Raw genomic sequence first — 22811 nt, 5'->3', positions numbered from 1 at the left:
ATACTAACTTATTTAAAATGTAAGGCCTATAATCAATGCCAGGGGCATTGCAGCAAGAGGGCCTAATAGGTTGGAATCAAGGGTGATCAGTCAGGGGGACTGATTGAACCATGACTGAAAACATCTTTGCAGGACTTCTTCCTTAGTTTTCTAGCACTTTTGCAGAGGCTTCTCCCTGTTGATGCTTGGGATGAAAATCAATCAGAAACAAATTAATCAATCAATCAGGTAACACAGTTGATGATCTGAAACCATACGACTGCCGGTCACTACAACACTGACCTATCATCCCAGAGTCTGCAACAACTGATGAACTTTAACAAGAGAGAATTTGGAGAACTCATGTCCGGATTCATGGTCCTCCAAATTCCCTTTGAACTTTTTGACACAGAAAACCTCTGGGATGATTGTCGATTATTCCATTCAAGTAGAGCCAGAACTTGGCCAGAGTTCAAACTCTACTTGATGGACATCACTTACATTTTAGGCAATCAGACCATTATACAACTGAATTCCTTCAAAACTTTGAACCATGTCTGAAAATATTTTTGTTGAGCCTCTTCCCCAGTCCTTCTCTGTGCCAGTGTCTCTTTTAGTTTGGCCACGGAGTTTCTCACGACCCTGGTATGGTCTGCTGTCAAGCTGCTTGATGATTTGTCATGGCCTTCAGGAAACGGGGTATACGGGTTGCGGGGGTGTTTAAGGATTCAGTCCTGCAAAATAAACTTCACAAGGTTTATTAGTTTCACCCTGAAGGTCCTGTTTGACTGACTTAAGCGGGCACCATTTAATTTTACCATTTTTCTTAACAGCTGCGTACCCTCACCCTGTGAGTACCAGTTTCCAACCCTGCTCCCATTCTCCCAGCTCATTTTTTTTTTATGACCTGTGGGCCTTCCTCTAGTGCTTGGGTGGCCCAGTGCCTCTGGGCAGGGCTTTTTGTCTTGTCTCCCCTAGGGAATTGATTTAAGGCTAGCAGGGTGGTTGCCAGGATGTTTAGAGTCCACCCTACCTCCTCCTAGAATTTAAAACAAGAAAAAGAAAGGATGGAGATACCCTTTTGCCACCTCACACAACTGCAACTAGAGGTGTCAACAGACAAAGGGTCTGGTATGTAGTTTTTAACACATGCAGCGCTAAGACAAGTCAGGATTAATTCACTGAAAGTCTTGCTGGATATTCTTCTTGTTTGCTTCCCCATGCTGCTCCTTGATTTGTGAAATTTCATTTTCCAGCTGCACAATGGTTCGTTCAATCTCATAATTTTTACTGACAAGAGAGACCACGTGGATTCCATCTCTCCCAGCTTAGCCCCAGCTGTGAGCTGCATGTTCTTCCTCTGCCAGTTCAGGTCTTGAATGTCTTTCCTCAGTTTCTGAAGCTCTTTCTGGGCTTGTTCTATCATATGAACCAGATGCTCGTTGTACACCTTCCAGGCGTTGCAGCCGTGCTGGGACACGAGCTCCAGGTTCTCAATGCACACGGCCTGGTGCTCCAGCTGTGCCATGGAATTGTTCACACACTCCTGCCACGCCGTGATGTCGCTCTTCTGCCCGGAGGAGGGGGCGGGCAGCTCGTACCTCTTCATACTGAGCAGCTCCAGGGGCTGCCGGGCCGCCAGGCGCTCGAATTCGTTCCACATGGTCTCGGTCTCGAAGGCGCTGTAGTCGTGCGCGGGCAGGTAGCTCAGGTAGCTTTTGGTCGGCCAGTACCGCCGCGTCTCCTCCTCCACCAGCGCCGCAGCCGCCTCCTGCACGTAGGCCTGGTCGAAGTAGGGCGGCACATCCACCACAACATCACCGGCCACCAGCCCCGGGCCCGACATCTTGGCCGCGCGCACTGCCCGACTCGGGTCCGGAACTCGACTGACTGGAGACTTCTGGCCTCCAGCACCTTTTTGTAAGGCTTCGACCGTGCCCCTTTTTCTTAGCATTGTTCCAAGAGGCGTCAAGCAGAGTCCTGGCAAATTTGTTCAAAGGGCTGGTGGGTGTGGGTCAGTAATTATCCCTGCATATGCACTGTTAGCAAAATCCCTTTAACCTGAGAAAACAAGTCCTGTGCACTGGCCTGGAACTCCAGGTACCTCTTTAGCACATAGTTCTGGGTTCTGGCAACACGAAAGTGCTATTTTCCAGTGAATGCTTTAAGTACTTCATGTACTGACCCCCCTGGATGAGCCTCTGTGTTTGTTTTAATCTTTTTTTCTGTATCCAAGCACTGCTTTCTTTTGCTTCACAATTTTTTTTCTGCCTTTCCTACACTCTTAAAACCAGTTGCTTCCTTCCTCATTTTTTCTCTGTGCCCTTTTATCTCCAAGCCAGATCTGGGTGTCCTGGGTTGATGACAGTGGGCCTTAAGGAGGCAGAGCAAAACAGAGGAGAGGTTGTGGCAGCATTTAACCCAACAGAGCTGAGCAATTTGGGGCAGAGAGCAACCCACAGTAAATCACTAACTTGAGATTTGCAGATAGGTATAAAAAAAATGGAAATGTGGAAAAAGACTGGTTGCTGTTACCATGCCAGGCAGAGATCCCTTCGCCAGACTCACACCAGCACACAACACAGCATGTTTAAAATATTGAAAACGTGTCTTGATTCCCCAGGAAAAAATGTATCTTGACATATTTCAGCTGAAGGCTTTAACAACAACACTGGAGCAAAGATCAGTGCAATTTTGCTGGAAGGAGCAGGGAGCAGGTGAGCTTTACATCCCCAAAGAGCACAGAAAGAACACGGCAGGACATGGAGCAGTGTCTGTCCCTGTCCTGAGACAGGGCACAGCTCAAACCAGATCAGGAATTGCAGGAGATGTCAGGATGGATGGGGCTTGGAGTGGAACCTGGGATAGTGGAAGGTGTTCCTGCCCATGGCAGCAGCTTGGAATGAGATGATCTTTAAGGTCCCTTCCACCCCAAACCATTCCATGATTCTGTAAATGGTCCAACTGGAGATGTGAGCTCTGTGGAGTGCATTTGTTACTGCTTCAGAGAACAGCAAAATGTCTGAGATGAGTTTTACTTGTCGCACGCTGAGCACTCCGTCTTGTTTTCTGAATCAGCAGAACCAGCAAGTTTATTTCCTGATGTGGTTTTCAGTGATGTACAGTATTGGACTCTACCATGTGCATTGCTGCTCCATCACAAAAATTTCAGTTCACTGGGTCAGCCTTGCAGCTTTTGGCCTGTAATTCCATGAAACCTCCCTGTGAAAAATGCATATTTTATGACTGGCTTTTCGCAAATATTAAAATGAATATTATACGTGTTGTGTTAGAAAGTAATGCTGTATTAATTTTCTTAAGTGGCGTGTTAAATATAGTTTAGGTTATACCATAATGTTAAAATAGAAACTATATATGTGAGATTTTTTTTAAGAAAGGAATGAGTTACTTGCACCAGATAGCAGCCACAGGACACCTAAATCTTTCAAAGAGAATTTATTGCCCTCTTATCAGAAGAAATTAACTTCTTCCCACCTCGCTCAGCCCTGAAGATGTCATCAGGAATCAGAGGAAGAAGCTGACACTGCCCAGACAGAATCCTTTGTTTGAATAGAATTTATGCATCATAGATGAGTGTATGAATATGCAACAGACTATTACTTTTAAGGGTTAATCCTCTGTTACCGTGTGTCCTTTTTCGGGCTTATTTTGCCCAGAAAGTGGTACCCGGACATCTGTAACTCTTTGCTTTTATTGTCTCATATTGTCCAAATCCAAATTGTCCAAATTTTTATTACTGTAATTATATTGCTATTTTTATAACCATTTTATTATCATTAAACTTTTAAAATTTTAAAAACAAGTGATTGGCGCTTTTCACACTCCCAAAACAACGATCAGAAAGAATTTGGTTCTATTCTGCTTTTAATTCAAAAGCAAGGTTGTGCGTTTGTTTTTGTTTGGTTTTTTTTTTTAAATTTAAACCCCTTCAGAACGTGCCCACTCACACAAACACGGTCTTGAAGAGAATCCCTTTTTTCCAGCACTTTTGGAAGCCGCGACCCCCGTTCAGCTCCTTCCCCTCAGCCGCTGCCGGGGGCGGGACTCGAACCCGCGGCCTAGAGATTCCTCCCCCGGCCCCGCCCCGCCGCCCCTGCGCGCCTGCCGCTGCGACCCCGCGTGTGGCGCAGACCCGCCTCCTCTCCCCCCACCCCTTCCCTCAGCGCAGCGTTTCCGGCGCGGTCGCTGTGACGCGGCGGCGGCGCCGGGGCGGTCCGGCGGGCGGGCGGGCGGTGGGAGATGGCGGAGTACCTGGCCTCCATCTTCGGCACCGAGAAGGACAAGTGAGTGACCCCATTCCCCCGCTCCCCGCGCCGCTCCCGCGGCTGCGGCACCCCCGGGAGGGAGGGGGGAAGCTCGAGGGGAGGCCGGAGGCCCGTAGCGGGTTGCGCGGGGACGCGGCCTGTTCCGATCGCGGCGGTCAGCGCTGCTTCCCTTCTCCCTGCCCCTCCTTCCCTGCGGGGGGGACCCCCGGCCCGTTTCGCCCATTTCTTCCACTCCCGCCTCGGGGGGCACGTCTCCCGCCTTTCCCATCCCGCTGGAATGCGGCGGGAAGAGGGAAGCGAGAGGCGGCCGCGCTCCCCGTTCCCCCCCCCCCCCGCCATCGCCTCCCTCAGGCCCTTCCCCTCCCCCCCCCCCCTCCAGGCGCGCGCGCGCCCGACGGCGCGTGGGTCTCGCGCGTTCCCGCGCGCGCGCCCGGCGGCCCCGCCCACGCGCTCCCCCTTGCCCCCCCATCCCCCTCCCGGGCCGGGGCCGTTCTCGGGCACTCCCTCCCCCCCCCCCCCACTTCTTCCTCCTCCTTCTCTTCCTCCTCTCCCTCCCCTCCCTTCCCCACCCCTCCCCTGGCCGCCATGAGGGTGTGCCGCGCCTCGTGGCGCGCTGCCGCCCTCCCCCGTCCTCCCTCCGCCCCCCCCCCTTCCCCCCGCGGCTGCGCCTTCCTGCCGGGGCCGCTGGGTGCCGGAGCTTCCCGCCGCCTCCTGCCAGAAAGCGCCACCTCCTCCTCCTCCTGTTCCCCCTTTTGTTCGTGTCCCTGAGCCTCGCAGCAGCCTGAGAGCTCCCGCTCTGCTGCAAGGACAGCGACTGGTTATTTCTCCCCCCTCCCCAGGGTGCGGAGGATTTCCCCGACTGCTGCATCCTGATCCTACAGGCTTCTGCCTGCAGCCTTCCACGCGTCCGGGAACGCCTGTAGTTTCTCTGGTTGTTGGAAGCACACACACAAAACCCTCCTAACGAAAATTTGGTCACCATCGGCCTGACCAAACCGGCGTGTTTTTCCACTCGTAAAAATGAAAAGGGGGCATCGATGTGCTGCTGGACTAAATTACTCTTGTCAGCCCCTGGCCGTGGGGCTTCTGCTCTGCTCTGTAGCGCTGCCATTCCAGGAAAGCAGTGTCGGCAGCCTCTCTTTTGAGCTCTGTTACTGTAGCATCCTTTCACACAAAGGAGATACATAGGAATTTAATGCATTACAGTTCCAGAGTTTTAATCAGGCATGAAATTCCTGTGCAGCTCTTTTTTTCTGTTAAAAAAAGCAAACGGAACCTTCCAGAAGGTGCTGAAGTTGGAGGCACTACTGGAAATTTTGTAGTTAGGTATTTCTTTTTGTTTCAGGTTAGAGTTCAGAAAAGACAGTAAGTATTTTATCATGCTAAGTGTTTGTTTTCAAAAACATAATGAAGAGTGAGCATGTTGCAATTTTACAGTAGAATGCTTTGCTAGAGATCAGATGTGCTTTAGTACTTTAATAATTCTCCCCTCCATGACTTGATGTTGGTTACACAGAACTGTGTAAAATAATTGGTGTTAATTATGGGAATAATAATTTTTCTTCCAGGAGAATTCTAATATTTCATTTACCCATATATAGCCCATCATAGTTTCCTTGCCCTTCAGAATTTTGCCTTTCCCTGTCAAGGTAACTAAACTCCTTGTGGTTTTCTTTCATCATACTATGTGAATTACACCTTTTTGTGGGAGTTTCAGTAGCATTTCTAAATCCAGATTATTATCAAGGTGTCCTGAGATGGATCATTCAAGAAAAGCTTGTGGTTTAAAACAAAAAGCAGCTTACTCTTAAAATCATTCATTATATTCATGGAAATAGCTTAACTAAATGGATTTATTTTGTTTATGTGTATTCTTTCTGTAACATGATTTTCTCTTCCCTGAATTATTTGGATACTGTGTTGGTAGCAGCCTGAGTTACCCTTAGAGTATGATTTAAACAGGTGGTTTATAAACGTGAGAGAGGTGCAACTGTGTCAGTTTTAAATCAAATTTTATTGCCTGGACCCGGGGCTGCATCATCTCAGCCACAGAGCTCCCAGTGTCACTTTCAGACCGTTTTTCTTGTTACTTTCCATCCCATCACCCACTGAAACTGATGTACAGGCAAGAATGGAGAAGCAGAAGATAAACCAGAGATCACTTGTGTGTGGTGAATCATGAAGCCACTTTGGGGGAAATTGGTCAGATACTGGCTGTGAATTAGGGGTAAAAGGAATGAATATGGACAGGTTGGTTGGAATGCTTTCCTGTACAGTTTTGATGTGGGTTTTTCTCTGTGTTACTTATCCACATCAAGATAAAGACATTTAGGGCATAGGCTTTTTTCAAATTGTTGGTTTCTGTGCCAGTGTGTAACTACCTTATTCACTTTTTTCTTGCAGAGTCAACTGCTCATTTTATTTCAAAATTGGAGCTTGTCGCCATGGAGACAGATGTTCTCGGTTGCACAACAAACCAACATTTAGCCAGGTTTGTTTCCCCTTTTTTCTCTTTCTTGTGGAAATATACTCTGGCTTCTTTAAAACAATAGATTCTCAGATACAAGTGAATAATTACCAAGCTCCAGATTAATTAGTTCAGTTTTAGCCCCAGTTTATCTGGGTCTTTGCTTTTTTTTTTTGGGGTGTTCCATTTACTTCTCCCAGCATTTCTAATTATCTCCTGTCACCCTTAATGGCTGCAGGAAGCGATGCTGTTGTAAGCTTGCCTGTAGTAGAGACCAACCAGTGCTAACTTTCAGGTGAGTGTGCCTTCTCAGTGGTGTTCAGGCACTTAAACCATCCCAGAGTTCTTAAATCACAGACAAAGGCAGCTCATTCCACCTGTCCCAAAGGTGGGAACTTCAATCTTTTATGCATATAATAAAAGAAAACTAATTAATGAATAAAAGTGACTCATCTGTCATTACACTTGCTCTCTGACCCAGGCTCTTTAGTTTCAAGAGTGACTTGCATACTTCCTTTGAATGTGGAAGAAATGGTTATTGAAAACAACTTGCCTGGTTGCTGAGGGTGAATTGTCAATTGGCATGACAGATTGTTTAATCTTTGGCTCAGTGAATATTATTAAGAGACATGATGTGTGACTGCATGTCTGCCAGAAATAAAAATAAATCTGAAAAGGTGCAGGGAGTGACAGGGTTTTCATTATTGTTATTATTATGAGCTGTACAATATTCACAAATTACATTCCTAGAGAAATGTATTTTTCCCCTCTTTCTATCAATGCTGATTGTCAAGGTACACAGATGAATTTCTTTGGGAATTTTGTACATGAGCAATAGTGCCTTTGAAAGTTACTGCATTTTTCAACTGCAGTAATTTTAACATTACATAGAAACAATTCACATAACTGCAGGGTCTCCTGCAAGTTCATTTAATCTGCTTAGGAGCAGAGTTGATGAGAAATGTGAGCTGATGCTGGTTTGGGGAGAAATTAGGGAGGGGAGTAGTATCCATGTGACAGGTTCAGAGCTAGGATCAAGGTAAACTGTGAGTGAGCAGGGGGACTTCTAGGGGAGAATGTCAAGGTTAGTGGTGCATAGGGACTTCTGGTACTTAAGCAACAAAAACACCTCTTTGCTTCTGGGATTTTAAAATTCTGTAATGCAGATATTGTATTTCAAATGAGTATTGTCCATTTTCAAAACTATCCCATGTTGCTGACCTACATGGAGCACAAGTTGAAGTGCAGTTGGTTATTTAGAGAACTAAATTTAGGTCATTGACTAGGAAAAAATATTCCTAAAGCTGAGAGTTTCCACAGTAGTTGTCTTTTAAGTTAAAAAACCCAACAAAAAAAACCCTCAAATCTTACTTTTTCTTTTTACCAATAAAAGTTTGTGTGCAACTACAGCTTTCTGTCAGAGCAGCCTTTAGCTTTGCTTTAGGCTGTGCTTAGCAATGCCAGCTGCAGTGGGTCAGCCAGCAGGGCACATCCCATTCAGCCAGGGATGTCTGGGACTGCACAGCCTCGTGCTGGCAGCTGTGCTGTGCCATCTCCCAGGTCCCTGGCACTGTGTGGGGTCTGCAGAAATCTTTATTTGTGTGCAGGTTGACAATCAGCTGTGATAGAAAACAGAGCAAACATCCTGCTAATGGGAAGTTACCAGCACAGTGTTTTAACCTTGTGCAGCTCTTGCTGGTGCAGCTGCTTTACAGAAGAGCTGTGTTAGGAAAGGTCACACAATCCAGGGTGATCAAATTACCCCCATCAGCAGAAACACCCTAACAAGATGCCTGTTTCTGGCACTCTCCAGCTGTAGGCTAAAGCACAGGTAGTTTAAACCTGGGCCACAGAAGCACAAAACTTTGGTTGGTATGGCTGGACCTGTAATAAAACAAGTGTGTGATTTTAAATGTGATGGTACAGTTGTATTTTTTTTTTACATGTTAAATGGGTAGTGTCCGTAGATGTGACATTGCTGGTCCTCTGACTTCTTTAAGCTCTGTATTCTTACTGTGACTAATAATAATAATGTCTAAGCTAAAGTTACTTGGGGATTGCCATTCATACTGACTAACATTGAGCTTGTATTTTAAGTAATCAAATCTCCATTTTTGAGCTGCTTACAGTGATATGGACGTTTGGAATTTTTTTGTAATATTAGTTTACTAACTTAAACATGGTTTGTTTTTTCAGACAACTTGATTTTAAGAAGAACGGTACAAATGTAAGGTTTCAAGTCTGCCTGGGCTAATTCTTCAAGTAAAAAGCAGAAGGGCTAAAAGGATATTGTCCTTATTTGAAGGATCGGAAACATGTGAACCTATGATGCTATTATATTATTTAAACAGAAATTCCACCAAGAAAACCCTGATGCACAAAACGAGATGTAGCAGTTGCCTAAAGGCCTTATGGTCTGGTGTAGCATTTTGGACACTGTGACATTATGTATTACATGCTGTGCACGTAACACTTATTTTTTTCCCCCCTAGACTTGCAGTAGTGAATCTGCTCTCAAAAGTTTAGGCATCTCCAGAGTACCTCGTGTGACATTTTAGGTTACTGGGCCTCACACCTCCCATTTTGAGGCTAGCTGTTGAGACAAATGCAGCTCTTTCTTGGTGGTTAATTAAAACTGTTTTCATAATATGATGGTCTGGATGCAATTTTGGAAGATACTCTACAAATACAAAAGGAAATCTTAAGGATAAAATATGACTTTTAGCTGTTTGCAAACAAGTTGTCTCTTTGCAATTGTCTATTATATGCACAGCAGCCAGTAGAATTCCCCTTTTTATTTTTTTTCCCCGCAGACCATCTTGATTCAAAACATCTATCGTAACCCCCAAAACAGTGCACAGACGGCTGACGGCTCACACTGTAAGTCCCACAGTTGGAGAAATTTTTTTAAAGAATGGTGTTAAAGAGCCCACTCCTAATTATGATAAAATAATGTTGGCTTCTGAGCTGCTGACATAAAGCTGTTGCAAACAGGACAAGTGACGGAACTCTTCTTGCGCACAGATCAAGAATTTGTGGAATGTCTGCAATTCTGAGTGCAGAAAGGGCTGCACAAATTGGACTTGATGCAGATTCCCTTTTGTGCTGCAAAGTGAAACTTGGTTACTTGGTAACACTGCATTCTTTTGAAAGGGTTAAACTGCAGACATTTCTCAAATTCTTGATGTAACACAAAAAAAAAAAAAAAAATAGGTATATATGTACGGTAAGTCCCAAAACTGGGTTTTCTTTCATCTTAACTTTTTAGGAAAATGGAGATTTCATGTTATGCTCTAATTATTGTATTACTTCCTTTCCTGGGATTTTGCTACTAAGAAGCCATTCAGTAATACCAAATTAAAATTATTATGCTTGTAATGTGACTGCTGCATTTGGCTGCCACCTATTTTCAGAGTTGTCTGAAATCATGCAAAACCCCTTTATAGTAATATTGGTGAATAGAGTGAAATTAAGAATACAATAATGGAGTATCATGAAATCTCTATTACTTTACAGTGTTAGGTTGATATAGAAAGGTCACCAGCTAAGTACAAGTTCTCCTGTTTGGGAGAGAATAACCACCTCTCTTTCAGCACAGACTCGACTAAAGCGACCCTAAAGGAAACCAGTTTCTTGTTAAAATTATTTTCCATAATATAAAGTTGTTGCGTTTTGTATTTCAGACCATTGCCCTCTTGAACATTTACCGTAACCCTCAAAACTCTTCCCAGTCTGCTGACGGTTTGCGCTGTAAGTTCATACAAGTTCCTTCACTGGTTCCCTGGGCTTGATTGTCAGAGCTCAGTGTCGACTTAAACTGGTCTGCCATTTTAGTTTAACAGATCAAACTGACCACGTTTCGTTACATGTGTTCAAAACAAACACAAAAAAAAACCCAAAAAAAAAGCCCCAATTTTTTTTTGTCCCACTACCTTCCTCCCTGCTCCCGAAACTATGGGGCAATCTGAATACCAGCTATTAGATCAAAAAGGGTTAAAATTGTACTTCCCCCGTGAAGCAGTGTTGGTTGCACTGCTTTCTTCCTGTCACCTCTCTCCCTGCCAGTTGCCTGCATCCTAGGAATGGTTTTCTGTATGTTTTGTGCTATCCATTAGGTTCCACTGTCGGAAAGAGCAGGACAGTGACACATTGACTTCATTCAGAACAAATGTCCTGCTCTGTAAATGTTAAGAGAACTTGAACTGAAACTTTTCAGACTGCATGCATAAATTTGTCCTAGGTTAATGCAGCTTCCATTTAGGGAGTGCACTTTGGAAGAACACACCATGACTGACTGACCCCTTCTGGCAGCTGTCCTTTTTGGATGGGTGCATGCTTAAAATTCTTTCCATATATTGAAAATTCAAATTCTGATGCCATTTGGCATATTTACCTAAGACAAGTATTTTTTTAAAGTACTTTTGAGGAGGGGAAGGCATTTGGGTATGGTCATGAAGTAATTTAATGACTCCTCCTGAGATACAAATGGGCATAAGCAAACACATCTCCTGTGAGACTGGCAGCAATTAATGCCCAGGATTGCTGATCGGCGATTAACTGATTTATCATTGTAATTGAATCATCGATATTAAAATAAGATTAAAAAAAAAAGTCTTAGAACCAAAAAAGGGTCGGTGTTCTTTTCTAACTAATCTTTCTTGTTGAAGTGAGTATTTACTGTGTGGTAATAAAGCTTTGTTTGGCTATTCTTTTTTTTTTTTTTAATTTTTGACTGTTGGTTTATAGACCAGTTCAGATTAGTTACCAGCATTTGATTAGAAGTGCTCTGTGAATCGGCCACTAACTTAACAGTCAACACTGTCTTTCTTGCTTCTAAAAGCAATAATGGCTCTATTATGTAATTTGTCTTTTTGTCACACAGTCAAGCTGGACATGTAAATGAGCTGTGTCATTTTGTCTAGATGCTTGACCAGTTCCATTGGTTCGTAGGCTCTTTCCTTGCAGATGCTTAGTAGTTAATGCTGTTTCAGTAGACCAAAACATTTCTGGTTGGGTGTTTCCACGCTCTCCCTGAACTCTCAATGCGCTGGTAACTAATTTGCACAGAGTTACAGCAGTTTGGTCTGTGGAGCTGTTTAGATTTACAGCTGCAAGAGTCCTGCACAGATCCTCCAGTGTTGTAAATGCTGGTATCCAACTCTAGTTTGTTGTGACAAGCCAGTAGCTGTGTGCCAGAGCCTGACTGTACCTCCTGGGGTAGAGCTGGAGCTCTGCAAGCAGTAGGTTTGCTGAAACTCCTGGCTCCTTGGTTTTTGATATTTGTCCCTACTTAAGTATTGCATGTATTTTAAATGGATAACTTGGGTAGCTATTTAATGCCTTGTCATTGTTGCTTAACTGTCTTCCTTTCTATTGCCGTCGTAGAGGATTAACCTTAGTTTGGAACAGCAATAGTTTTTCTGAGTATTTTAATTAGTAATTGGGCTTCTCATGGTTCAGATACCATTAGCCCTGGAATATTGATGTTTGTAAAACCTGTCATATGTATACTTCCCACTTTAGAAGGTCATTGAAGTAGTCATTAAATAACTGTTGCCTGTGATATCCTAATTTGACCAAAAAACATTTTTAGCACTTGTCCATCTGGTAAAAAGTAGTTATTCCACTGAGACTTCCAGAGCCCCTGTGATACCTTTAGAAACAAAACCAAAAATCCTTAGGTGTTAGTAAGCTGTTATCAGTGATGTTGGCAGAACCTTGAGAATATAGTTAAGTATTAAACTGCCTAGAATTACTGGTTTAATATTTGATATTCCTTAATTTGCTATAACCATGGGGGAGAAGAAATTTCTTAAGAGCAAACATGTCTCAAATGCAGAAACACTGTCAGCCTAAACTATAAACCAAATGCCCCTTAGCCTCCTGTGGAGGTGAGCTGGGTGGAAGAACACCAGTTCCAGAGAGTGTGGCTGGTTAATATTAGAGCCTTTGAAGAAAAACATAAAGTTTGTCCAAGTGGTAATACTAGCCAGAAATTTTTTTCATACCAGCCTGAAAATGAATAAACTCAGCCTTATTGGCTCAGTTTCTTGTCTTTCACATTCTGTTAACTAAACCAGTCTGGTTTGTAGTTTTAAACACTAGCACATTTTTCTAGCATAAAATGCAGGGTTTGTTGTAAAACTGCTGCGCTTGATCTTAATAAACCACTTAACTGCTGAAGAGCTAATCTAATGGCTTTAATGTATACAGCTTGTTAAAAGTGCTGTAGACTGGAAGAAATAAATGAAACTGATTTTTATACATTTAATGCTTTGAAAAAGAAGCCACACTTATGTTGTGTTTGTAGCAGCAGGCAAGCAGCACTTGTTTTTGAAGTCCAGCTTGTAGCATGAAAATAATCTTAATTTGAATATAAGGCTGGCTTGTCTTGCACTGAAAGGTGTTCTGCAGGACTACAGAAAAATGGAGTGACACTCAGACTTAAACTAGAAAATGGCTCGCTGTTGCAAAGCATTGAGGGCACTGAGAAAAGTGTGTCATTTCAATGACTATTTTCAGCAAATTCAAAATAAAATCTGGGCTATTGTGAGCTCTCAAATTCTAGTGGATATGCTGGAGAAGTAGGCATAAATTTCTGCTATTAGGAAGAGGAATACTAAATTTTAGTAATATTTTAAGGTATGGAATTGTAACAAAGCACTTGCCTTCTGTTTAGGTAAAATTGTTGGTAGCTAGAGAGTGGGACTATACATTAAATTTTAAGTGATATTTCAGAGTAATTCTTTTCCCCTTTAAATTTGTGGCATACTGCTTTGGCTCTGATTAAAACTTGCTTTGATTTAATCATACCAATGTAATATTTTGACAGATACTTTGGGGACTCAAAGCTCTTCACACATCCTTATTTTGCAATATTCCTGTTAGTTAGCTCCATGCTATATGGTGTCTCTCATGCTCCAGATGGCCTCTCTAGATTGTTTTGTAGTTTGATCAAAATCTCCCCTTCCTTATTGGCAGGCTCTAATCACTCTGACTCTTTGACTTTTGCAGGTGCTGTGAGCGATGTTGAAATGCAGGAACATTATGATGAGTTCTTTGAGGTATGTAAAGGTGCATTACAGTGTCCCTGGATTTGTCACCACAGATAAGTTAAATGGATGTAGTGGATAGCACAATTGGACAGATTCAGGAAAAAAACACTTTATTTCCTTGGGTGTTTCTATAAAACATACAGCTTTATATTAAATATTTCCTGGTGTAACCATTGGTTAGTTTGACCTTAATTGGACTGCTTGAAATAGTCTTTGTTTAACATCAGCAGTTTAAGTGACGTAGCATTTAGATTGCATAATCTCCTTTTTAAAATAAGTTTTAAGTATTCTCAATTATTTATATAAAAACAAGGTACTTGAAGCTAGCATCAGAGTTTCTGTGTTGTGTTTTCAGTGCATCTTGTGTATTCTGTAAATGCTGTGTGTGTTTTCCATAGGTTTTTTTTCTATCTTGGTAGTGCTGTGCTTATAGATGGCCAAGAAAGTATTGATTTTAAATCCCAAAATGAAAAAAAAAAAAAAAATCAAGTGATCTTGCTTTTTTCCAAGGAAGGTCTTTTTTTATACTTACTTAGAGGTAGATGCAATATTTGTGTACTTACAAGTAATGTGCTGCAAACTTGTGCTTGGATTGCTTTGTGCTTAGGAGGTCTTCACAGAAATGGAGGAGAAATACGGCGAAGTCGAGGAGATGAACGTTTGTGATAACCTTGGAGATCACCTAGTTGGAAATGTATACGTAAAGGTAGGATGAGGAGTTGTTCATTCAAGCGGGGGGGTGGTGTTTATTGATTTAGAATTGTAAAAGCTGCTGTGTGATTGTAGATTACATTTTACTAGGAAAGCTCTTCAGTATATAAGCTATTCTCCAACTTCACAATTTAGAGTAAAAATGTTAAAGGAATCCAAAAGAAATTTTAATGAATTTTGAGAAGCTTTCTTGATAGTCAAAATCCATGTAATTTTCAGAAATATAAACTTTTTTTTTCTTTTACATAGTTATAAACAGTCACCACTACTAGACTGTTTAGTTTGGCAGGGTTGGTTTGGATTAGTTTAGCATCATGCTGCCCTTGAAGCACCTCAGTGTGAGAGAGGTTTTATACACCGCAGGTGCAGTAATTTTCTAACTTCCCAGTTAAACACAGTATCTGTGACCAAGTTAAATTTGGCAGTACCTGTTCTGTTCAACGTGCAACTGGAGCACTTAGGTTTAACTTTTAAAAAGGTCATTGGTATCTCTTGAATAACGAGTACAAAATTGTCACCTGCAGAAATTTTACTGTGTGTTCACAGTGAGGGGGAGGTGTGAGAGCGTTCCTTTGAATATTTTGGCTGTACTTTCCCTCAGCTGGAAAGTATTTTCACACCTGAAATTCTTTACTGTGTAGGTCATAATCAGAAAAAAAACTTGTTTTAAAAAAATCCCTGTGAAAAGACATTTCAAATTTAAAATTTACATTAAAATACATAATACATATAATTACATCATAAAACATTATCTGATTTTTGTAAATTCTCATTTAAATTAATGCGGTCTCCAGTTTTTATATAAATTTCTCTTAAATGTTTGAAAAAATGCATTACATCAGGAGTACGGTGCTACAGAAACTATTTATAAGCATTCTCTTGGTTTAAAGCTGTACTAAGAAAACACAGTATCTTGTATTGACTAACTTTCCCACTTGAGAGACCAAACAGAGCATAATGAAGAGGAAAATCAATGTTTTGATTAGCCCTTGAGTCCCAGCTAATGAAAAGCTTTGATGGACTGTCCAAGAAATCTGAAGTAGCTTCTAATTTCATTACTGGAACCCTGAGCCTCAGCTATCACACAACTGATGTGATAGGAATCTTTTATCTCCTGCTGTTGCTTCTCTGAAAAGCTGATTTTGCTTTCAGTTCCGCCGTGAGGAAGATGCCGAGAAGGCCGTGATCGACCTGAACAATCGCTGGTTCAACGGGCAGCCCATCCATGCCGAGCTCTCCCCTGTGACTGACTTCAGAGAGGCCTGCTGCCGTCAATACGAGATGGGGTAAATAAAGCAGGGCCTTTCTCTTGCCTTGGGCAGCAGGGAGGGTGCTTGGGTGTGGATTTCGTGGAGCTGAGTGCAGGAAGAAAACCACTTCAGGTACTAGTAGTGTGGAGGGCTGTGGTGTTTGTGAGGGTCCCCAGGACAAGGTGAGAGGTGAGAATCTGACTCCCAAGTTCTCAGCAGGCTGATTTATTATTTTATAATATATATTAAAAGAATGCTATACTGAAAGAGAAAGGATGCATCAGAAGGCTTAAAAAGAATGAATAATGAAAACTCATGACTGACTCAGAGAGTCGGACATAGCTGGCCCTGATTGGCCATTAATTAAAACAATTCACATGTTGGGATAAACAATGTCTAGACCACAGTCCAGAGCAGCAAAACATGGAGAAGCTGAGGCTTCTCATCTTCCCGGGAAAAGAAATCCTGGCAAAGGGATTTTTCAGAAAATATCACGGTCAGAGAACCTGCAGTGAACCTCTTGACTTCTGCCATCTTTTGGGGATTTTCTCCTAGAAGTGCAGCAGTGTCAGTAAATGATGTTCGTAATTTACTGTGTTTAATATTAGAGGTGTTGAGGTCTTAGCAGATAGTGCAGAGCTGGGAATTGTAACTGTGCCTCTTGAATTCTGTTTCAGAGAGTGTACACGAGGAGGTTTCTGCAACTTTATGCATTTGAAGCCCATTTCTCGAGAGTTAAGGCGCGCGGAGTTGTATGGGCGGCGTCGTAAAAAGTAAGTTTGTTTTTAAACACTGCTAAAACAAGTAATTTAAGGATCAGTTGCTGAAAAATCTGAAGGCAAATCTTTCAGCTTGTGCCAAGTCCTCTTGTTTTTTCTGACACATTTCTGGCACATGCCAAAGGGCATCAAGTCATGCTGGCAAGTGGCCAGTTTCCAACAAAGGAGTAGGGCTCTAAAAACATGGTGCTTCTTGTTCTGCAATGCTATGGATTCTGAAGGTTGGAGTGGCAGACAGGGTTCAAAGGAGAAGACGACACTGAGTTATTGAGGACATAGGCCCTACCTGTTCAGGTACAGATGGACATCACTTGGTAGAAGTTGCTTTATGCTTCTTCTGTTTTATTCTCTTCTAAATGTTTGCTCATGGCCTTTGTTAGGTGCAGGCTACTTGGTGTGGGCATTTTGGCAGCATCAGATTGGAGCTTTCAGCATTATGTGCAGTCAAGAATATCTACAGATTATACTAAGGACCCAGCTTTATTTGCCTTTAACTGTTAATGGTGACATGTGGTAGCCTGTATTTATTTCTTACTGTTAATACCAGCCAGTCACTGTATGGAGCTCACTTTTAAAAGCTTCACAGTGGGTACCTGGATAGGAATTCCCAGTAGGAGAAAGGAGAAGTAATTTCACTTAATGATAAAAAAAATGGATAACGACATTTCATTATGTATTAAATTATTCATTTAGTGAGGTACCTTGCAGAAAGGCTTTTACCACTGCTGTTACTATGATGGTTCACTTGGAACTGGATTCAATCTGGTTGCATTTAAGACCTTGCTGTTTAGAATAGGCATATAAAATCTTTGATCTTGCTTTTATAATAGAGTATGATTTTTGTAGATTTCTCTCAATCAAGGAGGCTGAGATTGTGAATGTGTTTTTCCTGTAAACATCTCTAATTGGCAGTGTTTCAGAATCTGTAAGGATGAATTTAATTTTGAAAAACATAGATTGTGTTGCTTAGCCACATGTATTTGTGGCTAAGTAATTTTTTCATGTATTTGAATGCTTTATGAAAAAGACCAAGTGTGTTTTTATATTAACCTTTTGATCACTGTTACAAATCTGGAACTCTCAGGTTTAGTAATGCTGATTGGTAGTGGCTCTGATTAGCAGTGTGTTCTGGGTGGTTTTAGCTCCCTTCCTGAACGTATCAACCTAAGAGGCAGGAAAGATAATTTGCCAGTGCTCGTGTCCTGGAGGGGTAGAAATCAGGTAGAGGGAGCAACAACAGAGAACTGGATTGTAATTGCTACTTAATGCAATTGATTTAATACAAGTGGACTTAGAAGCAGCTGTAGGCTTTTGGTGCGTGTTGCTAAGAGCTATTCCTGTCTGCCAAAGCAGGTGTCCCCTTCTTCTGCTTTAAATAACAGCAGTGTAACCATGCCTCTCCTTAGGGTTTGCACATCCATTGTAAGAGATGACTGCAGGGAGCAGCCAATTCTTGTACCTGTTTGTGCTGACCCCCCACCATGAAATTTGAGCACTTTGTAAATACATCGTGCTTTGCAGCCCGAGTGCCAATTAACCAATCCTTCTAATGACACGCTGCCTTTCTTCTCCCTCATCACTCCCATTCTTAATCACATGTTCCACTGTGTGGTACTGCAAGTAAATCACTGCCTGGGGTGAAACAATAAAATGTCCAAACTCTCTTTGAAGGCATCGATCCAGGTCGAGGTCCCGCGAGCGCCGGTCTCGATCCAGAGATCGCGGCCGTGGCGGCGGAGGAGGAGGCGGCGGCCGCGAGCGTGACAGGAGGCGGTCAAGGGATCGCGAACGATCCGGTCGATTCTGAGCCATGCCATTTTTACTGTATGTCTGCTAGAAAGTGTTGTAGTTTGACCAAACAAGTTCATAATGACATTTTTTTTAAAGATGGGCTTCTGAATAAAAAATTTGTAGTGATACAGTATTCTTTGTGTAACTTGTTTCTTGTGGGGGGAGTCTTTTTAACTGTCATTCCTCTATCTTGACAAATACCTGGATAAGCCTGCCTGAGGGAAAGGTGGTAAATGTATTGGAGGAGCGCCAGTTCTGGTTTGGGTTTTTTTTAATTTTATTCGGGTATAATTTGAACTGTTGATGAAAATGTGTGTGTATATAATATAAAATATTATATACATAGTAAAAATAATATACTGCTTAAGAAACAGTTACTTACATAAGTTTCCCTTTTCTGCTATGCTGTCTGCTTATTTAGGTTAGTTTAGGCACATTTAAGAGGAAGGCTGTGCGAAATGCATTTATTTACTGAGTAGAAATGCTTAGTTACAAAAATGTATGTTTGTTTGTTACCAGAAGTCTGTGCTCTGTCTATCAATGTGACTGTGGCATTTACAATAAATCCAATTTCTTGGTGTAAAATCTAAAGCCTATTTTCTAAGCACTCTGGAGTAGTTGAGTTGCTACTCCTGGCTGCCTATTTTCTAAGCACTCTGGCATAGTTGAGTGGCTGCTCCTGGCTGTGCCAGAGTTCATAGTTCAGGTTTTTATAATTCTTGACTAAACTCCTTTCTTTAGCTGGAAAGAAAGTTGCCTAGTGCAGTGTGGAAAAAGATAGTATTTTTATTGCAATGATTCATAATAGGCAGGTGAGGCTTTTGTGAAAAAAAACCCACCAAAATTATGCTCCATGCAACATAATAGAGAAGTGCTATTGAAGGAAATGCAAGGTCCTGAATGCAAGGATCAAAGTCCTTAACAGATTTTTTTCTAATCTATGCTCTCCTACCTGTCATTTAATAAAGAGCATTTTGTTAGCATTCAAGGCCATAGAAAACTAATTGGATGTTAGTGGAAAATAAATCCTATTTCCACCTTTCTGATGGTCTGGAGTGTGATGACAGCTAATGGACAGATGGCAGTTCCTTCACAAATACTATTTTTTTTTTGAGCTGGAATTGCTCAATCACTGAACATTGTAGGTTGTGTCTCAAAGCATTAAAGCTCAAGTGGAAATGTTGGCACTCTGAGACAGTTTGTACAATGGTTGACTTGCAGTTTCACCTCATTCATGTCTGCTTTTATTCAAAGTGTAATGTAGCAAGAAGTTTTGGTCATTGACCATATTTCTGCAAAACAGAACTGTGTGTACACAAAGCTACGCAATAAAACACAGCTTTTCAGTGGGGGAGAGAATTTGCTAGAGCTTCCTTAGTTCTGAGCCAGATAACTTGCTAAATGATAAATCTCCTTGGTGATTCTTTTTTAAACAAATGGAAATAGGATATATGGATGCATCACATAGTCAGATGATTAACAAACCAGCTTCTTTCTGCCTCTTAAGTATAAACCATTTTTCTCACTGGAACTTGGAAAACAAAACAGTATCAAAAATGAGCTTTTCTAAATTAATCTGCTTTGCTTCTTAAACTAAATTCTTGTATCAGTTCAATTTGAATTTTTTTTGTTCCCACTGGATGGTTTGGCTAACCAGACTTTGGAACTTGGTGTGCCAGGACCCTTTTTGAAGAAATATCACTCAAGCAGTGAAGCCCATCTCCACATGATGTTTTGTTGTAAGTACATAAATCAAACGATGCTTTACTGGAAATTGAGCAGTGCCTGGCATTAAATGACTGAGATGAAATGTATTTCTGCTGGGCATTAGGAATTCACATGGATAATTTAGTTCTTAGAGTTTACAGGATATTAATCCAGTTTCATATTTCTCTTAAATGAGATTAAGGATTATTGGTGAGCTAATTTAAATCTCAAACTACAAAAGGTGAGGATAGTTTTTGGTTTTTAAACAGTATCTAATACAATGTGGATAGTATTTAAAAGGTTTAAGATTTGCTCTATAAAGCTAGTTTAAAAGTTAGTTGTTCTATAAAGTAAGTTTAAAACAAGTACAGATGTGTCCCTGTAATGGCTTTAATCTGTTTATCTAAATCCTGTTTCACTACAGGTATATTTTTGCATGAACAGATAGTGGAAGGTGGATTTTTCTGTCTCCCCTAATACAATTTTACTGAAGAAAGCATTCTAGAATTCTACCAAATGTATAATTTTGTAGATCTGATTGCCCAGCTGCCCAAAAATTCCCCAAGTAACTGGAATATGTTGGAATGGGCACTGAAAGCAGTGGATTTTACTGGATACTCTAATGGATGCCTAGTGACAGCATTCAGCATATGAACTAAGCTCATGACATATCTTGTTAGGTTCTCTTTTTGAGACTGTGCTACCAGTAAAATTCATCAAATTTGAAATTTAAATGCACCAATTTGGTTAAACATTTACACCTGACAGACCCAAGTGTTCGTTCACCAATACAAACCAAGTGGAAATCCTACCTCCCCCTCCTTTTGTTGCCCACAGTGTCTTTAAGATTTGGTTTTTTCCCCCCTCCTCCCCAAGGTTCTTACTTCTCAAATATTTCATTGTTGACTCTTCTGTTGAACAGTGGATCTTAATTTATGGAATTCCTTTACCTCAAATAAGTGACAGCATACAGGATTTTCTGAAGTCTGAGTCAATTAGGTTGAAACTGTTAATCCCAAGTGGCTTTGTATTTGGCTCTTATTCTGTGAAAATGCTGCTTGTCCATGAATATGATGTATGTTGAGACTGTAAAACCAAATGAAAAATCTTGTTCAAAATAAAGCCTTTTTTTTATAAGAATCTGACAAAAATTATCCCTTTCCTTTAGATTGGATGCCGCTCTCTAAATATCTAGTGAGGACAGACTAAAGTTTTAAATTCTTATATCTTAAACTATTTTTTTGAGCAATTCTTTGCCTTCTGTTTTTCAGAGCTGGTGAAGCATGTCTTCAGCTAAAATAACCCCAGGCTCTCAATATTTACACGATCAAGTTGGATTTTTAAGAGTGCAGCTTGGGGTTAGGAGTTGGGGAGGGTTGGTTTGGGTTCTTTCAATTGATAAAGCTTTTGGTTCGGCTGTTAAGGTTAGGAAGAACCTACAAATTTCTTTTGTGGTCTGCAGAGGACAAGAAAGGTCATTTTTACAGAAGGAATGTGTTCAATTGAAAAAACAGGTAATCAAAGAGGGGCATGACTTTTTAAACATAGTTTCTTCAGGTGTTGCACCATCCAGGCTGCAAAATTTTGGGTGTTAACGATTGAACATCAGCACCTTAAACTGCATCTGTTGTCTCTAATACATTAAAAGTGAAACTACTTTTATGGCAGCTGTGGGTAAATAATTTCATTTTCCAGACACTGCTGTACTGAAGATTCCCTAAAAACAGTCCTGGTCGGGAAAAGTTCCAGCTAAAAAGCAGAGCTGGGTTGGTGTTTTCTTTTTAGCTGGTAAGGAAGTAGTGGCTGAGTGGGAAGGCTGTCACAGGAGAGAATATTTGTAGCTGCATTTATCACTTACTGCAAGGCTGGACTGAGCTGTCTACTGTACAGTTTTACTCTGGAGCAAATGGATTTCAATTAAAAAAAAAATACCAAAATTACATCCAGATGTCTGTAGGAAAAAAATTAATGTGTCTTCACATTGAATTGATACCTGGTGCTTTCTAAAACCATCCACAAGTATTTTAGAATTCAGCCAATTAACTGTTTTTTTATGAATCATAGAATAATTTGAGTTGGAAGGGACCTTAATGGCCATCATGTTCCAGCCCTTTGCCATGGGCAGGGACACTTTGCACTAGACCAGGTTGCTCAGAGCCCCTTCTAGCCTGGTCCTGAACACTTCCACGGGCAGGGAGTGCACAACTTTTCTGGGCAACCCGTGTGGCACTGTCAGTGGTGAGAGTGTCTCCAAATTGTTCTTATATCTCGTGATTTTCATTGTGTTAAATGCACTTGTATGAAAAATTCAGCAAATCTCCTCAGCTAGGTAGACAGTCCCTCCTTGTCAGCAATGTGCTCATCAGCCAAATTCTACTCATTCTGTTAACCTTTCATGTTTCATTATTTACAAAATTATAACCTTAGCCAGAAGAGCCACGAGCAAGAGGCCAGCGCAGTCCCACTCTGCAGCCCTGTGGTTCTTCAGCAGCAGACCTGCTTTAGCAGGTCCCTGTTTCCCTGCTGATGGTTTCTGCCAGGAGTGGAGTTAATTCAATTGATCTCAAGTTTCAACTGTAAATGGGATGTGTGGGATCGGGTGGAACGGTGGCAGCCAAGAGCCCAGGGCAGCTGCCAGCAGCCTGGCTCCGGTAGCCCGCGGCTCGTTTGAGGTATCAAAGGCTGGAGGGGGCAGGGTGTGCTTATCTCTGATTATCTCTGACTGTTCAGATGAAAGCGCCGACTTCTTGGTGCTCTGCCAAGCGTCGGCCCGGTACATTTGCATA

The 22811-nt window shown here is 41.7% G+C and overlaps 1 protein-coding gene and 1 pseudogene across 9 annotated transcripts; one reads left to right on the top strand and one right to left on the bottom strand.

Annotated features, from left to right (window-relative positions):
* Positions 1 to 1157: 1157 nt before the first annotated feature.
* On the bottom strand, positions 1158 to 1871 carry LOC115904383 (annotated as a pseudogene).
* A 2302-nt stretch (positions 1872 to 4173) lies between these two features.
* U2AF1 (U2 small nuclear RNA auxiliary factor 1) lies at positions 4174 to 21170 on the top strand. Of its 9 annotated transcripts, XM_030943860.1 has the most exons (10): positions 4200 to 4283; positions 6669 to 6756; positions 6971 to 7027; positions 9546 to 9612; positions 10416 to 10482; positions 13747 to 13796; positions 14395 to 14493; positions 15651 to 15784; positions 16426 to 16521; positions 18199 to 21170. In XM_030943860.1, the coding sequence occupies exons 6-10, from the start codon at positions 13767 to 13769 to the stop codon at positions 18332 to 18334; spliced, it is 495 nt and encodes a 164-aa protein (XP_030799720.1). In that variant the 5' UTR covers positions 4200 to 4283; positions 6669 to 6756; positions 6971 to 7027; positions 9546 to 9612; positions 10416 to 10482; positions 13747 to 13766; the 3' UTR covers positions 18335 to 21170. The 9 variants fall into 9 exon arrangements, with proteins under 9 accessions (XP_030799695.1, XP_030799703.1, XP_030799677.1 ...); XM_030943817.1 differs by lacking the exons at positions 6971 to 7027; positions 9546 to 9612 and adding an exon at positions 5105 to 5630 and having other exon boundaries at positions 4198 to 4283; XM_030943827.1 differs by lacking the exons at positions 6971 to 7027; positions 10416 to 10482 and adding an exon at positions 5105 to 5630 and having other exon boundaries at positions 4198 to 4283.
* The last annotated feature ends 1641 nt before the right edge of the window (positions 21171 to 22811 follow it).

The sequence above is a fragment of the Camarhynchus parvulus genome, chromosome 1, assembly GCF_901933205.1.
Source record: "Camarhynchus parvulus chromosome 1, STF_HiC, whole genome shotgun sequence".
In the NCBI taxonomy this organism is placed as follows: domain Eukaryota; kingdom Metazoa; phylum Chordata; class Aves; order Passeriformes; family Thraupidae; genus Camarhynchus; species Camarhynchus parvulus.
Note: the sequence above shows the minus strand (reverse complement) of the source record. Positions and strands in the feature narration are given on the sequence as shown.

Bases quoted from the DNA above. Each gene is read 5' to 3' on its own strand.
- U2AF1 (XM_030943817.1), top strand. From the start codon at position 5,461: ATGCATTACAGTTCCAGAGTTTTAATCAGGCATGAAATTCCTGTGCAG. The intron at 5,631-6,668 runs GTAAGTATTTTA...TTTTTCTTGCAG, and splicing joins GTTAGAGTTCAGAAAAGACA to AGTCAACTGCTCATTTTATT. The intron at 16,522-18,198 runs GTAAGTTTGTTT...CTCTCTTTGAAG, and splicing joins TATGGGCGGCGTCGTAAAAA to GCATCGATCCAGGTCGAGGT.